At 38.2% G+C, this 24507-nt stretch overlaps 1 protein-coding gene across 4 annotated transcripts in view; it reads left to right on the top strand.

The window, feature by feature from the left end:
• DACH2 (dachshund family transcription factor 2) overlaps positions 1–24507 on the top strand; it is a 465751-nt gene that overhangs the window by 360993 nt on the left and 80251 nt on the right. For all 4 annotated transcript variants that reach the window (XM_048864443.2, XM_048864441.2, XM_048864445.2 and 1 more), the window contains 2 exons: positions 16939–17094; positions 20882–21054. In XM_048864443.2, coding sequence (XP_048720400.1) covers positions 16939–17094; positions 20882–21054 — 329 coding nt within the window. The remainder of the gene's footprint in view (positions 1–16938; positions 17095–20881; positions 21055–24507) is intronic.

Raw genomic sequence — 24507 nt, 5'->3', positions numbered from 1 at the left:
TTATCAACGAGGGCATTTGAAAGGTAGTGATATTGGGGATCATATGAAAACACAGAAAAGCTGCTTTCTCATTAACGACATGATCCAAAGCCCACTGAAGTTAATGGGAGTCTTTCCATTTTCTGGGTTTGGATCAGGCCCTATATGTTGTGATTGCAAAATTTACATGTAAATAGAATAGCGCCCGTCTACACAAATTTTTCTTTGTGAGGAGGGGAAAGGAGTGAGAAAGCAACAGTATACAAGGAGCTTATTACATGCACATTATTACTGTGATGGAGGAGGAGAGTGCAAAGAGGATAACAAATGTGGGGAGGAGGCTGCAGTTTTTTGCTTTCCAGATCTGTCATTGACTTGCTGTCTGAGCTGTGGTAAATTACTTCCCCTCTCCCCCGTGCTTCTGTTTCCCTTCCTGCCTTTTGCCCATTTTGTAAACTCTTCAGACAGGGACTGTCTCTTACTATCTATTTATGTAGGGCGTAGCACAGTAGATCCTTGATCTTGATTGGGGCTCCTAGGTATTATTGTAATATAAATTATAATGTTATAACCATGCATAAAATACCAAGGTGTGGCCAAGGTGTGGAGATATGTCACCTGAGATAAGGCTTGAACTGATATGCTAACTGTAGAGAAATTGGGAAGGAGGTACATGGTGGTTCCAAGCTATGCATAGTGACTATAGCAGTGTTGTTGCATCTCAAGAGCACCCACAAATATGTGCATTTGGCTTTATTTGGGAGTGCTCAGCCCTTTGTTATTTTAAGAGGTGGAGGCTGCCAACACAAATGTCAGTAAGTGTGTGAATCTCTGCGGCAGGTGTGAGAAGCAAAGGCAGAGCTAGGCAGAGCGGCTGGCCTGCTCTGTTACGAGGACACCTTCTGACTCTAATGAAAAGCCAAAGCATTACTGAATTTGACTGGCGCAGGCTGTGCACTGCATGCTGTCAGTCACAGGCTTGAAGATTAGCTTAGAAAAGTTTAATAAAATAATATCAGGCAGTAGAAACAATAGCAGCAAATCAACTTGCCTTCACTACAGCAGGCTACTAAAGAGGATTTTCATAATAGACCACAGGTATAAAATGTAAAGTTAAAGTAATGGGGACCAATAGGAAAATGTGGCCATTCCCACACATTTATATATAAATGATTTTTACATTTAAAGGAATAGCCAAATACCAGGTAATTTTCAGGTACATAAAAACTAGGTTTTGAATATAGAATATTTTTACATTTTCCAAGTTTTCCCTCCTGATTTGCAACTCCCAAACTAAAATAATACTCATCTGAAATTCCGTGTTTTCAGCCATATGATGCAATCCAACCATCCCAGCTCAAACCGCAACAATACGTCACAAAAAGCTGCACTGAAATGTTCATTGACTTCTAGATAGTTGGAAAGAATGTAGTGCTGAGCATTGAGGAAAGTTTTGCTCATGCAAAAAATTAGCAGGAAACATTATATTTTTGCAGAAACCCCCTGAACTAGGAAAGGGGCCAATTCATGTGTTTTAAAGTTCACTACAAATATTCCAGAAAGCTGTTTTCATAACACACAATAATTTAAATAGTGTAAAATGCAGATTGTGAAAGAAATTAATCAAGATTACATTAGTGCGGGACTTTATTGTATTTTGTGTCCAAATTTGCCACCACCACCAGTTTCTTTAATGCTTAATAGCTCAGTACCTGGGCTTATGTTCTATCCAAAAGATAGTACTTTTAGCAGCACTGTGACCACTGATATTATGTTTGGAAATCGATTAAGACAATACTGATAGAGAAAAGAAAGTATGACTCAGAGGTCTGCCATCCAAGAACTGACTCAGCTGGGTACTACTTAGGGTAATAGATCTGAAGAGATGTTTAGGTTCTTCAGTTAGTGAAAATATCTTTCGAGGCCAAAATGCCCTTTGACCCACTAATCTTCTTTCTAAGGAGCATTTTTGTTGTTTCTTTAATAAAAAAATTCACCATTTGTTCTCAAACCTTCTGCAAACCGAACACAGCTGACTTTGTGACAAAAAAAACAAAACAAGTTACTTTCAAAAATATAAGCTGGTATTTTAAAGAAGGTTGATTTAGGTCATACGTCTGGCTCTGAGCCTTCTTACATGGAGGTCTGAATTGCAATCTTGTTAATTTTAGATTTAAGTTACTGTTCAGTAGGTATGACTACTTTATGCCTACCTTAACATGACAACTTAGAAAGTGGAACTAATTACCTGGATAACTACCTTTCTGATTTGTTCACTGCTAAAAGACCATCACCTATAATCCCTTTCTAACTGTCTATCACCTATAATCCCTTTCTAACTGTCAAGTGTTTACTTTAGAGGTCTCCCTTGACGTGTACTGACCAATACTTTTAAAAAGAGGAACATTATATAAAGAGGCTCCAGCTGCAGAATTTGGACCTGAAATTCAAACATCCCAAATTTAGGGGGTGTTAGGATCAAGGCTTTGGGGGCGGGGGCGGAAGAGAGGTGTTTTTTAAAATGTGAATTTTAATTTGATTTGTGAATAACCCCAAACTTCAGGAATGGTCAGGGCCATCTGTAGAATTTAGGTGAATAGTGGCCTTCATGCCCTCAATCAAAGCCAGTGTACAAGCAACAAATGTGCTGTCTTTATCAAATGAAGGATAACTATGAACAGTAGTAGATAGTAGGAGTGGTGGTAGAAAGTGCATTGCTCTTTTAGCAGTCTCTACAGAAAGTATTCATTTTTCTTTGAAAACTACATAGGATCTCAAAAGTGAAAATCATATCTTCAAGTTTTCCAAACTAAAGAGCTTTGGAGAGTGTGTATTTGTCATTATGTTTAATTTGCACATACCTCACCAAAGAAAAGGCCAGGGGAGCTAGGCCGAGAACACAGCTGTACAGGCAGCTCAACTAATTGCCTCTCCATCCTCAACCTCATTTATCTTCATTTCTTCCCAATTATACCAAATTATCAATAGTCTCTGTTGCATCAGAGTCTTAATCCCCTTTATTCAGGCAGCATTAGATAGTGGCAGATGAATTCTTGGAGGGAGTCGGGGTAAACAGCCATGAAATGCCACCTCTGGCAGATGGCATTGCTCACAAGAAATGTGACAAAACATTTGGAATTTGTTACTAGGCATTGGTATGAGAATGCAAGCTGTCAATATTTTTTTTAATCAAGGTGGTGCATACTTACATCGTGAGCAGAAGTGAAACCCACCCAGAAAATCTAAAAGCTTAGTTGAAGTTTAGACTGGCACAATGCTGTTATACACTGCAACTAAAACTCTTTCTTTTCTTTAGAGTCTTTCAGTTAGGCAGTACTTTGCCTCTATGAAATGTCGCTACCAATATTTTAATTATGTCTTCTCTTATTGTAGCTAAACTTGAGATTTTTGTGTGGCTAAAGGCAGAGTATCCTTCTGAAAATCTAAAATACATTTTATACCACAACAAGGATTGGATTTGTCAATAATCTGAATATTTTCCTTACAACTGCTGGATATCTCTAAGGTCTTAATCCTTCTCCATTCAAGTCAGTGACAAAGCTCCCATGGAGAGCTATGGAGAGAACTAGACCCCTCAAAGTCTATGAGAGAGCCTGATGGTTAGGTTTGATATGCTAGAAAAGTAACCTGAAAATCCAGCCTCGATTGAAATTAAAAAATCAGTAAAATAGGATGACTGAAGGTTGAGACAACTTCCCTCGATGTTTTAGAATTTCGTACAGATCAGTTTTAAATCTCTATTCAGTTGCTAGAAACAGTAATAGAAAAAAAGTTAAGCATATACATATTATTAAAAGCAGAATAAAAAAAGAAGTATAAAGTATGCTGGCTGTTGGCAGAGTCAAGGTTTTTACATATTCGCATGTTTATTTTTAAACTGACATTAACTGAAGCACTGTGGATTTCACTGCTGACCTTTATTGGGTGAGTTAAGCATACTGACAAGCTTTCATGATTTTGGCAGGGACTCCAGATTTTGGGGGAGTTGGTGAAAGTATATTGCCATGTAGGAAATACCACATATAAAACAGTTCAGCAACATTAGAACTAGCACATACCCTACAAATATCCCACATACTGGAACAGTTGGTGGGTCTTTGCAAGAATAAGGGTCTGCATTTGCTGATCCCTTTCCAAGACTGGCTTATGATAGTAAATTTAGTTGGAGAGCACCTGAACTCATTCAGCTTGACTGTAAAATGATGATAGTTATGCAGCACCACTTTTGCAACCCCTCATTCTCTAATGAAATCTCCTATGGCATTCAGCTTTGTGTGGATTAGTGTCAGGTTGGCAAAGTTTGGAAAGTTGTCCAAATACGTAAGCATGAGCTGCCCCCAACCAGATTTAAAGGCAAACCACTATACTTTTCATGTGGGGCTCTTCCCTGTTAGAAATTTCTGAAGAGATGATAAATACATCGTTTTTGTATGCTGCTACAGTTTAACTCATTAGATTACAATCTGTAATTTCTTCTGTTTGTTAGTGATATTTAAAAGAAATAGTAAATTATAAACCATTGAAACTTTAATGGCTTGAGTTTCACAAATACTGAGCACCTGCAATTCTGGGAGCTGCAAATATTCAAAGCCTTTGAAAACCCGACTATCCAAGTATACACACATTACAAATGCACAGTATATTTATCTCATTGGCTATTTCAGTTCATTTGTCAACTATGAGAAAATATTTTTTTTTATTTCTTCATAAAGTACTTGTTTTATGAATGCAAAGAGTTGCAGATTCAATTTCTAAAAAATTTCTAGGAATGAAAGTTCATTTTTCTGTGTATTTTAAAATGTAGTTCTAATTTTATAAGTGTCTTTTGTAAAAATGTTATGATCTCAGTGACTTGCAGATCTAAACTGAGGAAATCTGAAGCGAAAAAGATGTTTTATGCTAACTGCCAACCCTGCAGACTCAGATCTGAAAATCAAGCTGTTTTATTTCTGGTTTGTGTATCATCAACATTAATAAAGACATCTCATGCCAAATTCTACTGTTAATTGCACCTCGGAAAATCCATTGTCTTCAGAGGATTTGTGCAAGTATTATGGAGGGCAGAATTTGGCCTAGCATATGGACCACAGTTCTGTTGGTGGTGCTAAATCAGAACAGAATCTAGTTCACTCTCCAACTGCATTGTTAGCTCTTCATTAACAACAGGAGTATAAAGTTGTAAAATCTTATATTGGTTACTAAAAATGTCAACAGTTATGAGTCTGAATACACACGGGAAGCAGGTCGGTTGTGTAACAAAGCACTATTTTCACATGATCACATTTCAGACTAGAGTTTTACTATAACCTTATTCTCTCTGCTGAGCTTGCCTGCAAGGTGGCATTTGGGATAATGATCATATGTGCCGTGGACAGATTTTTTGAAGCCCAGGTTTGTCACAACATTTGAAGCCCAGCATGTCACAACATGCAGTTAGGATCTCCTTGACCCACTAGTAAAAATGCTATATAAAAATAGTGATAGGAATAATCTGTGATAGGAATAATTTAGGGATTTTAAAAATGTTATGTGTATAGTTTTTTCTCCAAAATCATTGTTCTTTGACCCTCTACTTATTTTCCTTTCTCCTACTTATTTTCCTTTCTCTATCCCATGAAAGAGAAGGAGGGGGGAATACCTTTTTGGCAGGCACACTTAGTTCCCTATACAGCCTATAGGTCAGACACATTTCCCCTCTAGAAAGTCACTGTCTAATCATGATTGTGGTGTTCTCCTTAACGTGTTTGAGTTTAAAAAACTAATATTAGTCACAAGCATTGAAAACTCTGACATGTCCATGATTATCTTCAGCATTTCCTTTGCTTTGAAATAAACTTTCATTTTGCTGTCATTAGACTTTTCGGAAAGTTTTGAAATTATATTCAGATTTTCAAATGAGTTTTTATTGTATAATTATCAATAGATTACTTCACCTAAGTTGTGACAGACATATTTTTTAAGTATGACTGACTGATGGACAGATTGGGAATTGCTGAATTAATGGGCACATTTCAGAACCTTGGCATGGCTAAGCAGTAATTACATCTGCTGAACCACTTGATAAGTTTTTGGAAGTAGCCCAGTAAAGCCATCACTAGATTTCTCCATTTTTAATACCTTACTTTCCCCAGTTTTATGGCTTATTTCTAGAGCACAATCCAGAATATGATACTGCCAAATACACATGCAGCTACACAAATCAATACATTCAAGACTAAAATGCCTTTGTACATCTTTAATTTAGCTTTTGAGATTCTTATAGGTCTCATTATTTTGGAGACTGCTTTGTCCAAAATAGATTTTCATCGTAGACTCATTGAAACAAATATGCTTGCTTAAAAAAAAACTCAATTTCTAATTGACAGTTTGCCAGCAATTTAACAAGAATGGGACTGTCTCACCCTCATTGGGAAGACATTTCAGTATAAAGTTTATCAAATACGACTCTCACCTACATTTTGGTTGGTAGATAGCCGGGTTAAGCTGAACTGTCTTCATTTGGTTGCTCATGTGAGTTGATCCTAAACTGTGGAAATTTCTGCTTATTTGGTTGATCAGATTAATTTGATTCAGACTAGACTGTGTGTGTGTAAGCAGGATAATATGTTGAGAGCCAATCAGTTTAGCTTACAGAGGTTTGGAAGACTCAGGATACTTGGCACAATCTATGCTTTGGATTCTTGTCCTTCCTGACTGCTGAATGCCCATGGATAAATACCGGGCTGTTTATTGGTGGAAATTGTCAGCGCCTCCTTTCTGAATGGCAGGGTTGCAACTGCTGTAAAAGAACTATGTGTTTGGCCTCTTCTTAAAAAAACATATCTGGATGCTGACTAGCCAGATATTGACCTACAAATCTTTCCAGCTATTAACTGATACGTAGTTTTCCATTTTTGTCAAGATATTATGGAAAAGGTTATGATGAGATGACTCTCACAATATGCTGACGCCTCAGCCTTCTTTGAGCATTGGCAATTAGTGTTCTGACCTGGATGCGGCACAGAAATGACATTTGTCACATTGGCAGATGATCTCCTGTTGATGGATGAAAATCATACCTCTGTGCTGATACTATTAGAGCTCTGTGCTGCCTTTTAATACCATGGAGATTGTTAGGTGCAGTTATCACATTTATGGTCCCTGGTCTCTCTGGTGGTATTGTTCTTTTCTCACTGAGAGATCAATGCTTTCATAGGGTATTGTTGAACAATTATTCTTCTAACCTGATAGTCTCCTGCTGTGAAGTACTTCTGGTCTTTGCTGTTATTCCACTAATATAGTATGTTTATGAGGCTGTCTGGAGAGTTAGTGAGGAGATATGGGCTGAGGTGTTTTCAGTATGCTGATGATACTCAGCTTTATACACTCAGCTTTATGCACAGCCCAGAGACTGTGATTGTCTTTCCCAGTATCTAAGTGAGATGGGTCATGGGTGGGACAGGTGAGAACACTGAGGTGATTATGGTGGGCTAAGGAAAGTAAGTGGATGAGTTTACGTCAGCTCTCCTGAATGAGGATGTTCACCCATTCTTTATAACCAAAGTTTAAAACTTGGTACTCTGGTTAGAGTCCCAGATGCTTTTATATGATCAAATAGTAGCAATCAGCTGTGCTTTTTTCATTTTTGTCTGGCTAAGAGGTTGTGAACCTTCCTCACAGATGCAGACCTTACTTCCATGATTCCTGCCTTCGTTTATTTTAGCCTGGACTACTGCATTATGCACTACATGGAGTTACACCTTAAATCCATTTTAGAGGCAACTAGTGCAGAATACCACAGCTCACTTGTTAGTTGGAGTAACTAGTCATGAGTACTGGAAACCGGTGCTGCACTTAGAACCTAACACCAGAGTGCTGTGTTTCTATATTGTAAACATCTGTTAAAATCTAATGATTAGGCTTTAAAATATTGTATATGTTATTTTAAGGCTAAATTGATATTTCATTAACATATGAAAACCGCCTCATGAACCTAATGGGTGTATGTTTAGGTCACTTGATTTAGAGTTTTACCAGATTTTCAAAAAAATAAGTGTACTTACATTATTTGGGGCAAATTCTGCTCTCACATACCTGTTGGTGTCAATGGACACTGCACGTAAGCATCCAAGGGCAGAATTTGTAACCTCATTTTCATAGTGCTAAGCAATCACAAATCCCAAAGAAGTCTTTAGGAATTTTGGTAATCAGCATCTTTGCAAATCAGGCCATTGGTGATAAGTGTTCTGGATTAACAGTGCTGAAACAACAACATATAGATACTTTCAGGGAGGTGCTGAAAGTATACTTAATAACATGAAAAATGTAGGTTTAAAAATGCTTTACATTAAAACTGAGCATGAAAGACATTTTCAAAATTTGAGTTACATTTTTCTAAAATATATAACAACAAAATAAAATGAGGTACATACATTGAAACAGTATCAGGGGATAGCTGTGTAAGTGGGTATCCACAAAAACAACAAGGAGTCCGGTGGCACCTTAAAGACTAACAGATTTATTTGAGCATAAGCTTTCGTGGGTAAAAACCCCACTTCTTCAGATGCATGGAGTAAAACTTACAGATGCAAACATAAAATTACAGATGCAGACATATACTGTGTCAGTGTATTTATGTCTGCATCTGTAATTTTCACTCCATGCATCTGAAGAAGTGGGGTTTTTACCCACTAAAGCTTATGCTCAAATAAATCTGTTAGTCTTTAAGGTGCCACCGGACTCCTTGTTGTTTTTATTGAAATAGTGTGATTGTTCCATTCAAAGATACCTCTGACAGTGTGAATTTCATTTAGGCCAAGCACACAGTTTTGAGGCTGATAGCTTGAACTCAAATCCAAATAAGAAGATACTGCCACTGAATTGAACTTAGATTACTTTTTGAAAATCTTTCAACACATAAAACTAAGAAGGTAGTTTAATCTTCACAAAGATATGGTCATCAAAAAACTTCTTAGATTCTGGTTTCAGAAGCAAAGTACATTAGATGGAGCTTGACTTCTTTTAATTCAACTTCAGTAGTGATGTTATAATTATGAAAAATAAAAAATATGTGAGCAGCAGCATCTACAGAGGAATAAAGACTTTTTCATCTGGAGGGAGAAAGCAATGGTAGGAAAACATCCTTTTCTTACTGTAGGTAGATGAAACCTAAACAGAGGCCCTTCAGTTACATAACTCTCATCAACTGTGAATACCCACATTTGAAAGCTTATCACAAAACTGTAAATACACAGTACATCGTGTAATGAAAAGGTGTGTGTATTGCTTAGATTGACTTCACATATTTTCTTCTGTTACCTGCAATTTAATTCCCTGTGCATCTGAACTAATCTTAGGAACTCAATAACAGCAACGCACAGACTTTAGCCACTGTGCCGTAAAGTGGTACTAAGGGAATACTTACATCTCACAGCATTTAATTTAGAAGTGAATGTACTGGGACTTGCTATTTTAGTTTTACCTTTGCTTACTTGAACATGCCAGTCTAATTCCTGGGTTGATATATGAGTTATGTCAAATGCTCTTCAGTTAAGCCTATGATAAATACTTAGTTTTAATTAATAAATAAGATTTTTCTCACTAAATCCATTTAGCTCTTGGGCTTTACTTATTGTAGCATGTACCAGTGCTTTCCCACACATAGGCTTCCATTTGTATCTTAGCTGCTATATTTTTACTTTTTAGTCTTAGAATGTCCTATATAGTAGGCACACAATAAAAAGGGCCTCGGTGTTTGGGCCAAATTTTGGCATTTAGCTGATAGCTTGAGGTAGTAATTGTGGTGTATTGAGGACTGTGTTGGAATTGTGAGTGATCACTTTAAGAGCCCGGGGCTGGGGGAAAGCGGAGGGGATTGTTTCTGGAACCTTCTTGTCAGCTAGAGGGCTCTGCAGCAAAAGCATGCAGCAGGCATTCTGCAGTTAGCCAGGGTGGAGTGAGTTATTCCTCTCAGTTTTAGGGAGCTGCCTGCTTTCTCTCTCTCTCTGGTTTTCGTTCTTGTGTGTTATTGTTCTGAATTCGCAGAAATAAAGTAGTATCATGTTGCAATCTTCCAGCAGGAGTAATTAGATTTTTATCTAATTTTTCTTTGTGTATGCTGAAACATAGCGTTAATGCTAGGGGTAATGTGCACCAACACCACTCCAGGGGGAGCTCAGGACAGGACTGTGCCCTCTTCTCCCCCACCCCACCTCACGAGTGACCTGGGGCACAGGGGCACTGTGCAGGCTATACCCTCTTTTACCCTTCTCCACTGCAACCAACACACTCTGCACTGCAGGCTGATGTGAAGGCAGGTAGCCAGGACCTGACCCTACCGTCTCTCTATCCCCTTTGTGGTCACCATGTGCATTGAGGGAGCAGTCATAGAATCATAGAATATTACGGTTGGAAGAGACCTCAGGAGGTCATCTAGTTCAATCCCTTGCTCAAAGCGGGACCAACACCAACTAAATCATCCCAACCATGGCTTTGTCAAGCCGGGCCTTAAAAACCTCTAGGGAATGGAGATTCGACCACCTCCCTAGGTAACCCATTCCAGTGCTTCACCACCCTCCCAGTGAAATAGTGTTTCCTAATATCCAACCTAGACCTCCTGCACTGTAACTTGAGACCACTGCTTCTTGTTCCATCATCTGCCACCACTGAGAACAACCTAGCTCCATCCTCTTTGGAATCCCCCTTCAGGTAGTTGAAAGCTGTTATCAAATCCCCCTCACTCTTCTCTTCTGCAGACTAAATAACCCCAGTTCCCTCAGCCTCTCCTTGTAAGTCATGTGCCCCAGCCCCCTAATCATTTTCATTGCCCTCTGCTGGACTCTCTCCAATGTGTCCACATCCTTTCTGTACTGGGGGACCAAAACTGGACACAATGCTCCAGGTGTGGCCTCACCAGAGCCGAATAGAGGGGAATAATCACTTCCCTCAATCTGCTGGCAGTGCTCCTACTAATACAGCCCAATATGCCGTTGGCCTTCTTGGCAACAAGGGCACACTGCTGACTCATATCCAGCTTCTCGTCCACTGTAATCCCCAGGTTCTTTTCTGCAGAACTGCCGCTTAGCCAGTCGGTCCCCAGCCTGTAGCAGTGCATGGGATTCTTCCTTCCTAAGCGCAGGACTCTGCACTTGTCCTTGTTGACCCTCATCAGATTTCTTTTGGCCCAATACTCCAATTTGTCTAGGTCACTCTGGACCCTATCCCTACCCTCCAGCATATCTACCTCTCCCTCACAACTTAGTGTCATCTATGAACTTGCTGATGGTGCAATTCATCCCATCATCCAGATCATTAATAAAGACGTTGAGCAAAACCGGCCCCAGGACCAACCCCTGGGGCACTCCACTTGATACTGGCTGCCAACTAGACATCGAGCGGTTGATCACTACCTGTTGAGCCTGACAATCTAGGCAGCTTTCTATCCACCTTATAGTCCATTCAGCCAATCCATACTTCTTTACCTTGCTGGCAAGAATACTGTGGGAGACCGTATCAAAAGCTTTGCTAAACTCAAGATATATCACATCCACTGCTTTCCCCATATCCACAGAGCCAGTTATCTTATCATAGAAGGTAATCAGGTTGGTCAGGCATGACTTGCCCCTGGTGAATCCATGTTGACTGTTCCTGATCGCCTTCCTCTCCTCCAAGTGCTTCAAAATGGAGTCCTTGAGGACCTGCTCCATGATTTTGCCAGGGACTGAAGAGAGGCTGTAGTTCCCTAGGTTCTCTTTCTTCCCTTTTTAAAATATGGGCACTATATTTGCCTTTTTCCTCCCCCAATCGCCACGAATTTTCAAAGATAATGGCCAGTGGCTCTGAAATCACATCACCCAACTTCCTCTGCACCTTTGGATGCATTAGATCTGGACCCATGGACTTGTGCATGTCCAGCTTTTCTCAATAGTCCTTAACTAGTTGTTTCACCACTGAGGGCTGGTCACCTCCTCCCCTGTACTGTGTTGCCCAATGCAGCAGTCTGGGAGCTCACCTTGTCTGTGAAGATTGAGGCAAAAAAAGCATTGAATACTTCAGCTTTTTCCACATCTTCTGTCACTATGTTGCCTCCCCCATTCAGTAAGAGTCTCACACCTTCCCTGACCACCTTCTTGTTGCTAACTTACCTGTAGAAACCCTTCTTGTTACCCTTCACATCCCTTGCTAGCTGCAACTCCAATTGTGCCTTGGCCTTCCTGATTACACCCCGGCATGCTCTAGCAATATTTTTATACTCCTCCCTAGTCCCCTATCCAGATTCCACTTCTTGTAAGCTTCCTTTTTGAGTTTAAGCTCACCGAAGATTTCACTGTTAAGCCAAGCTGGTCACCTGCCATATTTGGTATTCTTTCTGCACATCAGGATGGCTTGTTCCTGCACCCTCAATAAGGCTTCTTTAAAAAACAGCCAGTGCTCCTGGCTCTCTCTTTCCCTCTTTTTTGAAAAATCACTGTGGGGCTAATCATGTGTAACGTCAAGCTTGTTTGTAAACATTTGCAGGATTGAACCTTCTGCTTTGTAAAATAAAAGTTTATGGTTTTGAGATATTTCTACCTGTGGTCCCTCCTGAACAGAGGACTGCATCTATAACAGGCCCTTCGCATCATAGGCTATGCAAGATGGAGTCTTTCCTCCCCTTTTGAGCACCTGAGTAAGGGACTGAGAGAGTCTGGTCCTAGTCAAGACCAACAAGAATGGAAGCAAGATAGGAGAAAGTTACCTTCATGTGTTTTCTTTTGTTTGAGGGGGAGAGGATTGTATGTACAGGGGTGACAATTTTAAATGTGAAGCTCTTTGCTCATTAGTAATGTTCAGAAACGCATTTCTTTGCATTTTGACAAATAAATATACTTTAAAAGGACCTAATAATAATTTTATGACACTTAAGAATCTGTTTAATTTTTCTTAACTTTTATACGTAAATATGAAATCTTTTCTCCCTAAAAATGAATAATAAATTACATTCCTTTGTATATAACTTGTAAGCCAGCTCACATCACTGTTTTATTGTAAGAGACTTTTGCCTCATTTCCGTAAATGATACTGCCTGCTGGTTTTCTTGTCTCTCTTTCTTTCTTTTTTTTCTTCTTCTCTTCTGTTCAGCATCTATCGTAGAGACATTATTTGGCATGCATCCAGGCATGGATCATTGTCTTAATTTACACTCCACATCCGCTATTAAGTAAAGAATGTGGGTCTTCGACAGCTTAATTATGACAGAAAATATGTTGTGTTTTTCCAAAGGCTACACTTTTTGGATTGAGCAAAAGACAGATTTATCCAGCCTGTTTAAATATACCTACTCCTCCATGTATGAGAGGGACCGATTTGCCTTTTATCATATATTGCACCTTGCGCGTGATGAAGACCACAGGCCTAATTTTGCTTTCAGTTATGCCCCTATAAACTATTGTATCCCAAGGCAGGATTTGATATTATGTGTTTGTTTTGTATTATAAGGGACAAAATTACATTTGCCATATTAATGATGCCTATTCTCCCTGCACAAAAAATGGGAACAGTTAACAAAAATCTAATGAAAAATTGTATCTGGATCTGATTTTCAAATTTTACAACGATTTAGTTGCTGTAGGTACTGACCTCTAATTATGGTAATAATCAACAATTTGAGAATATGTGTACTGTTGATGTGATGGGCTCACAATTCTATTCTTATACAGACAATAATTGTACATTACATTATGCTTTTAGCATTTGGTGTGAATGTGTGTGTATGTGTGCACAAATATTTCTGTGGAATTTTGAAGACGTGTTTGAAATTAGAAGAATATGAGTTAGTTTTGGATCCTTTGAACTAAGCATATTTAACTTATAAAATGAGCCATTTGCTTTCTTATTGAAGTCGAAATTACTTAATTGCTGTCTTTATACAATTAGCTCCTAAGAATGATTGTATAGAAAGTAGAGGTTGGAATGGATTTATACTGGGTCTTTAGGCTTTTGCCTATTATTAAATTTACACTTAAATTTTTCATATTGTATCAAGCACATGAAGAAAGAGAGAATTATTTTCAGGCAAGGATATAAGCCATCTTTTAAGATTCATGTCCTTAACTGCTCAGTGACAATTCTATTAACAAGTTCTGCAATATAGTGCATATAGTGTCAGGGAAAAGGTTTTGTGGACAACAGAGCACTACCAAACCTCAGGAGACCTGAGTTCTAGTTCCAGCTATGCCACTGGCCTGCAGATAACCTTGGCAAGTCACTTCAGTTCTCAGTGCCTCAGTGTTACCATCTGTAAAATGAGGATAATGATACTTACCTTGTTTGCAAAGTGTTTTGCCAGCTACTGATGAAAAATGCTATGTAAGAGCTAGGTGTTATTATTCAGAATAGTTTTCTCTTTCAGTGAATTACTCACCATGTAACTTAATTATGGAAACTTTCTGTCTGTCTTTACCACAGTGGGGTGTGGTGATATCTATGTAAATTTCAGACCCTATGATTAAATTTCACTTAGCATTCAACTTTGATTGATTCATTAGACTTCCCTGTGAGCCGCACTTTTTTTCTCAAGGGAGAAGTGGGTGTGGGTGGAGGAAACCTGAATACAAGAGCAGATATCTGAGTGGAATGTGTCAGAGGAGTGGAATTTGTATTAGAACTTGGGCCCATGGTGAGGTATTGAAGGAAGGAGAAACTTTTAGGAGTTGGTAATTGAATTTGGAGTTCTGGACACTGGTAGGCCAGGAGGGAAGAGAGCACAGCTGGTACGGGTGTGCTTTCAGGCAAGGACTATGGTTTTTTTCCCCTCCATTTTGAAAAATCACTGTGACGAACTTCCTGAGCAATCAGTTTACATTTTGAAGGCAGTGGGCCAGATCTTCAGTCAGTTAAAATGGGCAGAGCTCCATTGAAGTCCATGACTCTGACTTCACAAGGAAAAAGACATGAAAATGGCTGGGGTCCTGAACAACAAACACTTAATGCACATAGATAGTTATAGTGGGGTTAATCATGTGTCACGTCAAGCTTGTCTGTAAACATTCGCAGGATTGGACCTTCTGCTTTGTAAAATAAAAGTTTGTGGTCCAAGGACTGTTGAGATATTTCTACTTGATAAATTAACACCTCACAAACATCTATGTGTATAAATTCTTTACATCATTTTGAAAATCTACTTTTAAATATTTAAGTGCCCGTGAAAGTTTAGGTCACTTAAGTACATACAAGCTGTACTTTGAACAATAATGCTTTTTAAAAAATATATTAAACATTAAACTAAAATATTGAAAAAAACATCTGAAAAATGGTAGAAATCATTTAGCAAATCAGTTCTTAAAAAGTGTTCTTAGAAAATCATTTTTCCTCACTTGTTTAACTCAAGGAATATTTTATCAAATGTTAACGCCTATATTTGAGAATAGTTCCATGTGAATAACTGACGTTTTAGTTCAATGTGATTTGAAACAGCCAGTATGCAGCATATTCAATTTATAATGGAAATGCTGGTACAACCTTAACAGTGGCAGTGGTACTGAGCACTGCTGTAATTATGCCACATTATATTATATCCTATGGTATAATTTAGTGCTGTATAAATGTATCTTTCTTCGTCAATGTGTTGCTCATCATTTTACAAATTACAAATCTGTAATGGTAAGGTAATTCATGGCTTGGACATGGTATTAAAATGATGGAGTGATTCCCATTTTGCGCAATCATTGATCTTTCAGTCTTTTACATTTGGTAGTATTAATCATGTTTATTAGCTGAATGTTACCATAAAGAATGTTGAATGTTTCTATGTGGTTACTTTCATCTTCAATTAAAATACATTTTTTTTTTGCCTGCCACCTCTGTGCATTGCACCACAACAGTGTATTACTGATTCTAATTGCAATTCTAGTTAATAAATTCTAGACAATATCAATACTACAGATACACAGTTTCTTATCATTCTTTAATCTAATCTAAAACATCCATGATGAAAGGAAAAGGAATGTACCTAGGTTAACCTTCTGGCCTCTTCGTGTTCCTGAAATGTTCAACTTTTACAAATAGGTGTTTAAAGGCTTTATTTTGTGGACCAGACTCATTGCAAAATTCTTACCCCATTCTACCTTACTGTGATTTAATAAGAGGAGCATGTGATTATTCACGTGCATAACTGTCTCACATAGGAATTGCCATGAAACCAAAATAAGATCTCTCCAGAAGAACAAACAGCTTAGTATGACATTGTTTAATCTGACATACTTTGCTTTTTCTCTTAGACATCAATTACTGTGAACAAAATGTACACCTGAATGTTACATATAAATGCCTCAAAGCTGACTATCTACAAGTTTGGTCTTTGAATCTCTCAATTATATTCAGAATTTAGCATTGAAGAGGAGTCTGGTCTGGTGCTCTGAGCACAGGACTAGAATCCAGGAGCTTCTAAATTCTAATCCTGATGCTAAAATTGACCCGTTCGGTGGCCCTAGGCAAATCATTTAAATTCTCTGCACGTTTCCCCATCTATTGTTATATTAGTGCTAGCTGGTATTATTAATTTTTATTATTTTATTATTTAGCAACTCCTTGAAAAAAACTCCCACTGGGTATTGTCAATGGTGAGGTCCTGTGTGTGGATTACAAAAGAAGAGTCCCTGTTTAGTTGTTATCACAACTAGTTGTGAGTCCTTTCTGCTTGTGTCGTTTTATCCTTAAACATCTAGCTTTCTCTGTTTCCAGAAGGAGTACACGGTGTTCTAGTTAGGTTATTTGGCCTGGTTTATGATTATTAAATTATTCATTTATTTCAGGTACAGCACTTATGTGCCTTTTTGGTGCTGAGTAATCAATAAACTATGACATATTCCAAAACAAAAAATTGAGTAATTTAGGATAATTAAAAAATTTGCAGTAAATCTAGCAAAACCTCTTCAAGAGAAGAATATGGTATTTACAATATCTTTGTACACTGTTTTGCAGGTGGGAGTGAATCCTCCTGGGATAAAGAGAAACTTCAGTCTCCTATTACAACAGGATCACAGCATGGTGTTGGTCACGCCACACTATCAGGACAATCCAGCCTTGGGAGTGCACATCCCCTCAGTCCTCTCCAGCAAAATCACCTGCTCACCAACAGTACGTTTACTGTCCTTATAAACAGTAAGAAGACACTCTAAGATACAGACACCTTCAGTCTTAAACTGTTTGTCTGTAAAGAAGGAAAGCTATACAAGAAGTTGGTAACTAATAAATAGCATGTGATAGCTGGAAGAATTTAGCGTGCGCGCGCACACACACACACACACACACACGGTAAAGCCGGAGGCTGCAACTTGATTAAACTATTAACCAATGAGGAACCATTCCCCTAACTAACTGGCAGAGCCATTTCATTACAGAATAGCCCTGGTTTCTACAAACCTGAGGATGATGGATCTGAGGGCAGCGCCCAGGCTATAATCAAGCTTGCGACAGATCTAATGTAAATCCCTAAAACAGAGCTCCAGGATGCTGTTTGGAAGGTGAAAAAACCCACACAGTCATTTGCCAATTTTGCCAAATGGGAAAAATCTCTTCCAGAGACCAAATATAATTTTGGCAATAAGCACAGTCCACAGCATCCTACGAGATCCAGCATGTCATATAAAGGTGGGAATGAGTGGGACTAGAACAAAGCCAAAATGGCAGCGAGCTAGCAGTGGGTAGAAACAACTCCTTCCTCTCCCTGCCTCTTCAAGTCATCTAGTGATAGTAGGCATGGCTGGGACAGGTCAGAGTGTTAGAACCATCACATGCTACCCCTCAGAGGGGAAGGAGTAATCAGCAGGTGCCTGAATTCCTTCTCCCTCCATCCAACATGATGCTATGTATGACTGCACCACTCCCATACTTACCATTTACACACCCCAGTTAGTGAGGTTTGACGTTAGGCCTGCCTAACTAAGTCTTTTGCATTTATACTATGTCACAGTGCAGCTAATGACCCGATTTAACATTAATGTAGGTATATCAGACTGTGAAATAAACGACCAAGCTATAAATACGACTTCAAGATTAATTCACTGTTTAGACACACTATCATAATAGTTTTACTAATGAATTGAATGGCTTCCTTTTATTGCTAACTCCAACTTCTCAAAAAAAATAAAGCTTGTGTTATTTCATACAATCAATATACTTTTTACATATCCTAGTTTCATTGTTTTCAAATCAATAAAAGTTTTCCTGAAACTTAATTACCTCTATTAAGAGCTCTGCATCACAAACAGTAGAAAGTTTTCTATATAAAGGCATTTATATAAAGGTAAATAGCATTCATTTTGGTAAATGTGTACCCAAATGGTGGTGGTGAATTTTGCTCTTTTTCTAAGATCTCTCCTGTTGCCTGGATTAGGTACTGTAAAAATCCTCTCCAAATCTTGGAGTCTAAAAGGGTCAAGTTCTCTACTTCCAAAACTTTACTGAGGTCGATGGAGTTACTCCAGCAAAACATTTCGCCCCAAAGTTTTTGTAGTGTATAGAAGAATTTATTGTCCAGGCCAAAATTAAAATAGAATCAGTGTTAAAGGAACAGGTGGGACATGATAATTGGATAAAAGATTACAGTGGGATGAAGGAATGGAAACAATGCTAAAGTTTGAAAAATCCTCATTGTTCATGTATGTATCTTTGTTCTGAGAGTTTTACAAATTGATTTCAAGGACTTACTTTTCACAAGTGTATGAACTGTGAACAGTAAGTTCTTATTCAACAGAAATACCGTATTTTTAAGACCAAATACTTTGATTGCTATCTATGTAGTGTCACTGAATTGGTGGAGAAGCTGAGACCATTTAAATGTTTCTTACTGTGGGTGCTTGTCCCCTTTCAGGCACAGTTAGGGTCTGTCATCTGATTAAGTGGAGCTGACTGCAGGACTCTTATGTAGTGTAGATGATTCTTTAATTTTATGTTCCTTATCTGGGGAATATGCACTTACATAATTCAGTATCTGCACATGTTTTACATATGAGGCTATTGTGTTCTTCCCTGTTTTGGTAATCTTTCAAGATATTTTTCAGTATTTTTTATTTTAAGTAGTTGTCTAAAGGCTATTAAAAGGTTTATTGAATATCAGACATTATGTCTGATGATTTGCTAGTGTAGTCCTCAGAAATGCTCGATGGATTGTGTCTTAAAACTGGCGATGTGCTGTTATATTCTGTTTGTAGTTTGCATTTAGTTTGCATGTCAATTGGACTTTACATAGACATACAACTCAAAGTGGACAGATGGTGTCTGGGAGTTTTGGAACTCTATGGAGTGTGAGGAAAGATTATTAGGCTGCTACGGGAGATATACAAGGGAACAAAAGCTTATGTATATAAGAACTGAAGGGGATTGTCAGTATGGTTAGAAGTAAATGGAAATGTCCATGGACTCTGTCTTGTTACTATGTTGATTAACAATGACATGGACCATCTCATAAACAAAGTAATGTGCAGCATAACACGCCACAATGAATGGATATAATAGTGTTTGGCTGATGGCTGTCCAGGGGTAGTAAGGGTGTTAAGTTTTCAGATGATTCTGCCCTTTGTGGGCAGGTGGTGGTTTCTGTGGGTGTTTCTGGTGTTTGTTGGACCAAGAAATTGTGTTTTGTATGAAAGAAATTATGTAAGGAAGATCAGCTCATGGCACTCTTACTGTAGGAATATAATACAGGAAAACAATGATTTACCCTGTAATATGGTAATGATTAAGGTAGAACCATGGTAATAAACTCAGAGAAATATCTATGATAAATAGGCACATAGTTTACAATTGTGACAGGCTATACAATTATGTTATTTTCATATTTTGCCAGAGGTTAGTGATGATCATTTCTAATCTGCCTAAATTCCCTTTGCAGAAATTATTGAGCCATTTTGACTCAGACTTTGGTCCTGTTTGTGTTGAGAAAATCAGGTAATGCTCATAGATAAATGGGATCATGAAGTCTCTCCTGAGAAGTCTTAAGAATAGGTGTTACTCAGAGTCAGAGCAATTAAAAAGGTTTCTCAGTAGTTTAGTCTATTTGTGCCACCTAAGTGTTGTGATCATTATTGAAAACTATGTGGTCTATTGTAAGACAAGTGATGCAGTATATATACATGTTAAGGGAACATATGGTATTGGAATATGATTCTCATTTACACCAGGACTACTTTACACCACTCTGGCAGTGTTAAAGAGCTTTAATGTGGACGTACATGTAATTCACTCCTTTTCCAGGCCCCTTTATACTGCCATAGCAGTGTGAAATAGCTTCAGTGTAAATGAGAATTAGGTCCCATGCCTTATGTGGAAATATTTTTTATTTTAAACTGGAACACTGCACATCTCAATTCACAGACTTAGCTCCCGTCTTGTATTCAGTCCTTACTGGTATAATCGTACTCAATAACACCTCAAAATCTGGTATCAAATTGCTGCATATGTGTAATACTCAGTAATGTTAACGGGAGTTAAGTGTATACACTGATGACAGAATAGACTATATTAATTAACTTACCCCTTGATCTGTTTTAATATAATTGTAAGAATTTCTGCATGTCCCATGAATTTTTACATTGCTGATTAAAGGGGTCAAAGAGCTTGCAGATTGTGGCATACCTGTTTTGTTAGTATTGCCTGTTTGTTTACAGCTAGATTTGTCTTTGATTAATGCAGTACATATGCTGTCCTCTTATGGAGTGCAAATACCATTAGCATGAGGCATTCTCTCTGACTTTTTAATTATTTTAAATGGCAATGTTGTATTAGTTATATAAATTTCAAACTCATAATAATGACAGCCTAGACTAATTACTCTTTCTGTAGTATGATAGCTATGCTCTTGAACCAAAGTGTTGGATTATGAAATGAGAGTCTAACTAACCATCATGCCCACCATCTCTTTTAGGGATAGATCTGCCATTTATGATGATGCCCCATCCTCTCCTCCCAGTCAGCCTACCTCCTGCTTCAGTTGCAATGGCAATGAATCAGATGAACCACCTCAATACTATAGCTAACATGGCTGCTGCAGCCCAGATGCATAGTCCTCTTTCCAGAGCAGGGGCCTCTGTTATTAAGGTAAGAGTGCAATATTTGATTTAGAAAACAATGATTTATGGGTAAAAACACACTCCCAGTGGCATTATACTGATTCCTTGGGAACATAAGTGAGCAGCTATGTGTTTGTACAGCAGCTAGCACACTGGGTCCAGGTTCCTGGCAGGAGTTTCTAGGTGCTATTGCAGTATAAATAAATATTGATAACATCACTAAGGAAATAAAGAAAAAGCAGCTCTGCTACTGATGCAAGTATGTAATATTATTAAAAACAGATACTAACATGGACCAGAGGTTGGGAGGGTAGCTAGTGTTGCACCTAATAATGACACAAAAGCTATTTTAAAATATAGCGTAAAAACATACTTTCATTTTGTACTACAGGAAAGTGCTGCAGGTAATCCCAGGAATTCTAGTGCAGTGAGCCTTACTTCAGTATCTGAGAAAAAGTTCAGAAAATCACTAAAAGGACTTTAGTGACTGTAATATGAAATAGGACTCCTGCTTCTTTAAATGATGGATAAAACGTACTTAGACTTTCAAAAGACTTTTTATAAAGACTCTTGCAAGTAGGCTATTAGGAAGATTTGGTAACCATCTTGAAAGAGCAAGTCCGATCATGGATTAAAAATATGTTAAGAGATAGGCATACATTCTCAGAGGAAAGAGATTAGAAATGGGAGTGTCAAGGATCAAGATTGACGGATTATATGGAAGAGCAGGTAGCTACAATGTGGAAGTTTTTTTGTAAACTTTCAGAAAAATGGCTTCTATCACCTTTTTATTTGTGCAAAAAAATAAAAAGGGCTTTTTGTCCGTTTTAATATTTGAGCATGTGTGTTTCTCTAGCAATTTTAAAAAATAAAAACAAAGTTTAGAAATTGTAACTCTGTTATGGGGTCATTATATTCCCATTTTTTGTCTCTGGGTTTTTGTGTGCATGTGTTAAAATATTATTTTAAATGTTAGGATTATTCGGTCTTATTCTCTGTTGCTTTGCCCCTTGTGTAGTCATTTTCACTTGCACAAAGTAGGTGTTAAATGCTACTATTTTGGCACACAGCTTCCCTTACCACCAGTGGGGTGGGTGGTGTAATACCTCTGCAGCAGCAGTAGGTCCTGGAGGCATTCTAGGCAGAATTACTCCTGTCTGACGTAGGGGATATGCAATGAGTGGCCACTGCTGCAGCCTTTCCCAGGATACAGCATACATCCTTTGCTATGTCAGTCTGTTTAGGGGTGTTTAGTGATGCCTTCCTCCCCTTTGTTTTTCTGACTGCACAATGACTATGACTGTGGCTGCCCCTTGTGTAAGTTTCAAGGGAAGATGAAAGACTCCCTGTGTTCTGTCCTTTCTTCCTGCACCACAGTCTGGTACTGAATGGCTATAAAGTGCAATGGGATTCTCAGATTAAATTAACTATATAGAAGCAAAGTATTGTTTTTGTCATTATTTATTATTCTGTTGTTATATCACACCACCTTGATACTCTTTAAATCCATGTAATACGAATGCATAAAACTGACCATGTTTTTATATATATCCTAATTATGATGTGTTATGGCTACTTAAAATTTAAAACTGAATTGAATATACTGTTTACCTAATTCCATAATTAGACATCTAAAATACCATTTAGCCCATTTCCTATTAGTGTGTGAATGGGCTGCTTTAAAAAGGATTTGAATGAAGTCATCATGCATTTTATATCATATTTGCCATTTAGAAATAAGCTGTCCTACCACAATATGCATGATCAGCAAAGTTAACATTTAGTGCTCCAGAAAGAAATGTCATAACTATGAAATTTGATTTCTTCTTGACAGGAACACTATAAATTAGGCAGTCACAATGGCCAGACTCAGAAAGCCTTCTTTGCCATCTATAATATAATCTAATGTGATTACAGTGGCACCTGCTAACGCTGCTATAGTTAAGGGTTTGTCAGTGTCTTCCATTATAAATCCCTACTTTCAGGGATTTACAGCTCAGCTGTAAAAACTTGCTCCAACTGAAACTTGGCTAAAAAATTTCAGAATTATCTGTTCAGTTAAGTTACAAGAGTAGAAAATAAATGAAGGTAGTATGCTTTTTTGGTGTGTCTGTAACTTAAAAGAAATTCTATTCATTGACATTATTTTCAGATCTCTAGACCATATGATTGAATAGGTCCTTTCTACATAAACTAAAACTTTTTTTTCTTCTGAATTTTATGGAGCAGTTCTACACCAAAACTATCAGTATTTTTCAGTAAGATTTTTATTATACAATCGATCCATAAAATGCAAATACATATGACTATTAATATGCATTCACAGCATATAGTACACATAAAGGAGTCGTTAAGGTTTATGCTGAGAATACATATTAAATAGAATGCTCAAAATATGACTAAAAGAAAAGGAGTACTTGTGGCACCTTAGAGACTAACCAATTTATTTGAGCATGAGCTTTCGTGAGCTACAGCTCACTTCATCAGATGCATACCGTGGAAACTGCAGCAGACTTTATATATACACAGAGAATATGAAACAATACCTCCTCCCACCCCACTCTTTTCATGTCCATTACAACAATATTGGGTGCAAAGAAGCTGAGCCTTCACAATATATAAATGGATGCCAAGTGCCACTCATTCAGTGTCACAACACAGTGAGCATACAACTCAAGGTCTGCGTTAAAGATTTCTGACCCTTATTGATAACTGATTTTGAACCTTTTACCCAGACCAGGGTCTTCATTCTAGTCATTCCCATGGGTGGAATCAGGCCTGCAGGGTGCCCTTTACCTATAGCCAGCAATGAGGTCTGGATGCTCCAGCGGTGTCACCAAACCAGAATAGGCCTTCAGCCCCCCAATTTATACAACCCAAGCTCAGATAGTCTACAAAAATTAACTGTAAGGATCCAGTTCTTTTCTGCACCAAGATCCACTGAGCACAAGAGAACTGGGAAGAAGCCTATCAGGGAGCCAGTTATAGCTCCCTGTTTCTCAAGCTTCGGCTACTCCACTGCTGTCCCTACTGTAAGTTAGAGCAACCTGGGACCCTAACTTATTCCAGCTGGCTATGGTCTCCAGAGCACATACTCAAACTGCAACTTTGGCAGAGCGGAATTGTGGCCCGCAGATCCCAGACGTATACTTTACACTAGGGTGGATGTTTGGGTGTGGGATGGGGGATCTAGCTCCACTGGATTTAAACCAGTCGAGTGGCAATTCTCAGCGGGCCGCTGCAGCCAGATTCTGGCTCCTTTGCTTATGCAGCACAAAGAAGCCAGAACAGGGGGAGGGAATCTGGTCCTAAATCTGTATAGATATCATCACAGGAACTGTTTTTCCTCCTACCTCACTAGGTAAACTAGAAGCCTGCTTATCCAGAAATTGCTTAATGGCTTTTATGGCCAGAAGGGTACTATGATCACGTAATTAAAGACTGTATCATAATGCATATACACAAAGTGGCAGAATGAAGA

The sequence above is a fragment of the Caretta caretta genome, chromosome 9, assembly GCF_965140235.1.
Source record: "Caretta caretta isolate rCarCar2 chromosome 9, rCarCar1.hap1, whole genome shotgun sequence".
Taxonomy (NCBI): domain Eukaryota; kingdom Metazoa; phylum Chordata; order Testudines; family Cheloniidae; genus Caretta; species Caretta caretta.
The sequence above is the reverse complement of the archived record's forward strand: the minus strand, read 5'-3'. Positions and strand labels throughout refer to the sequence as shown.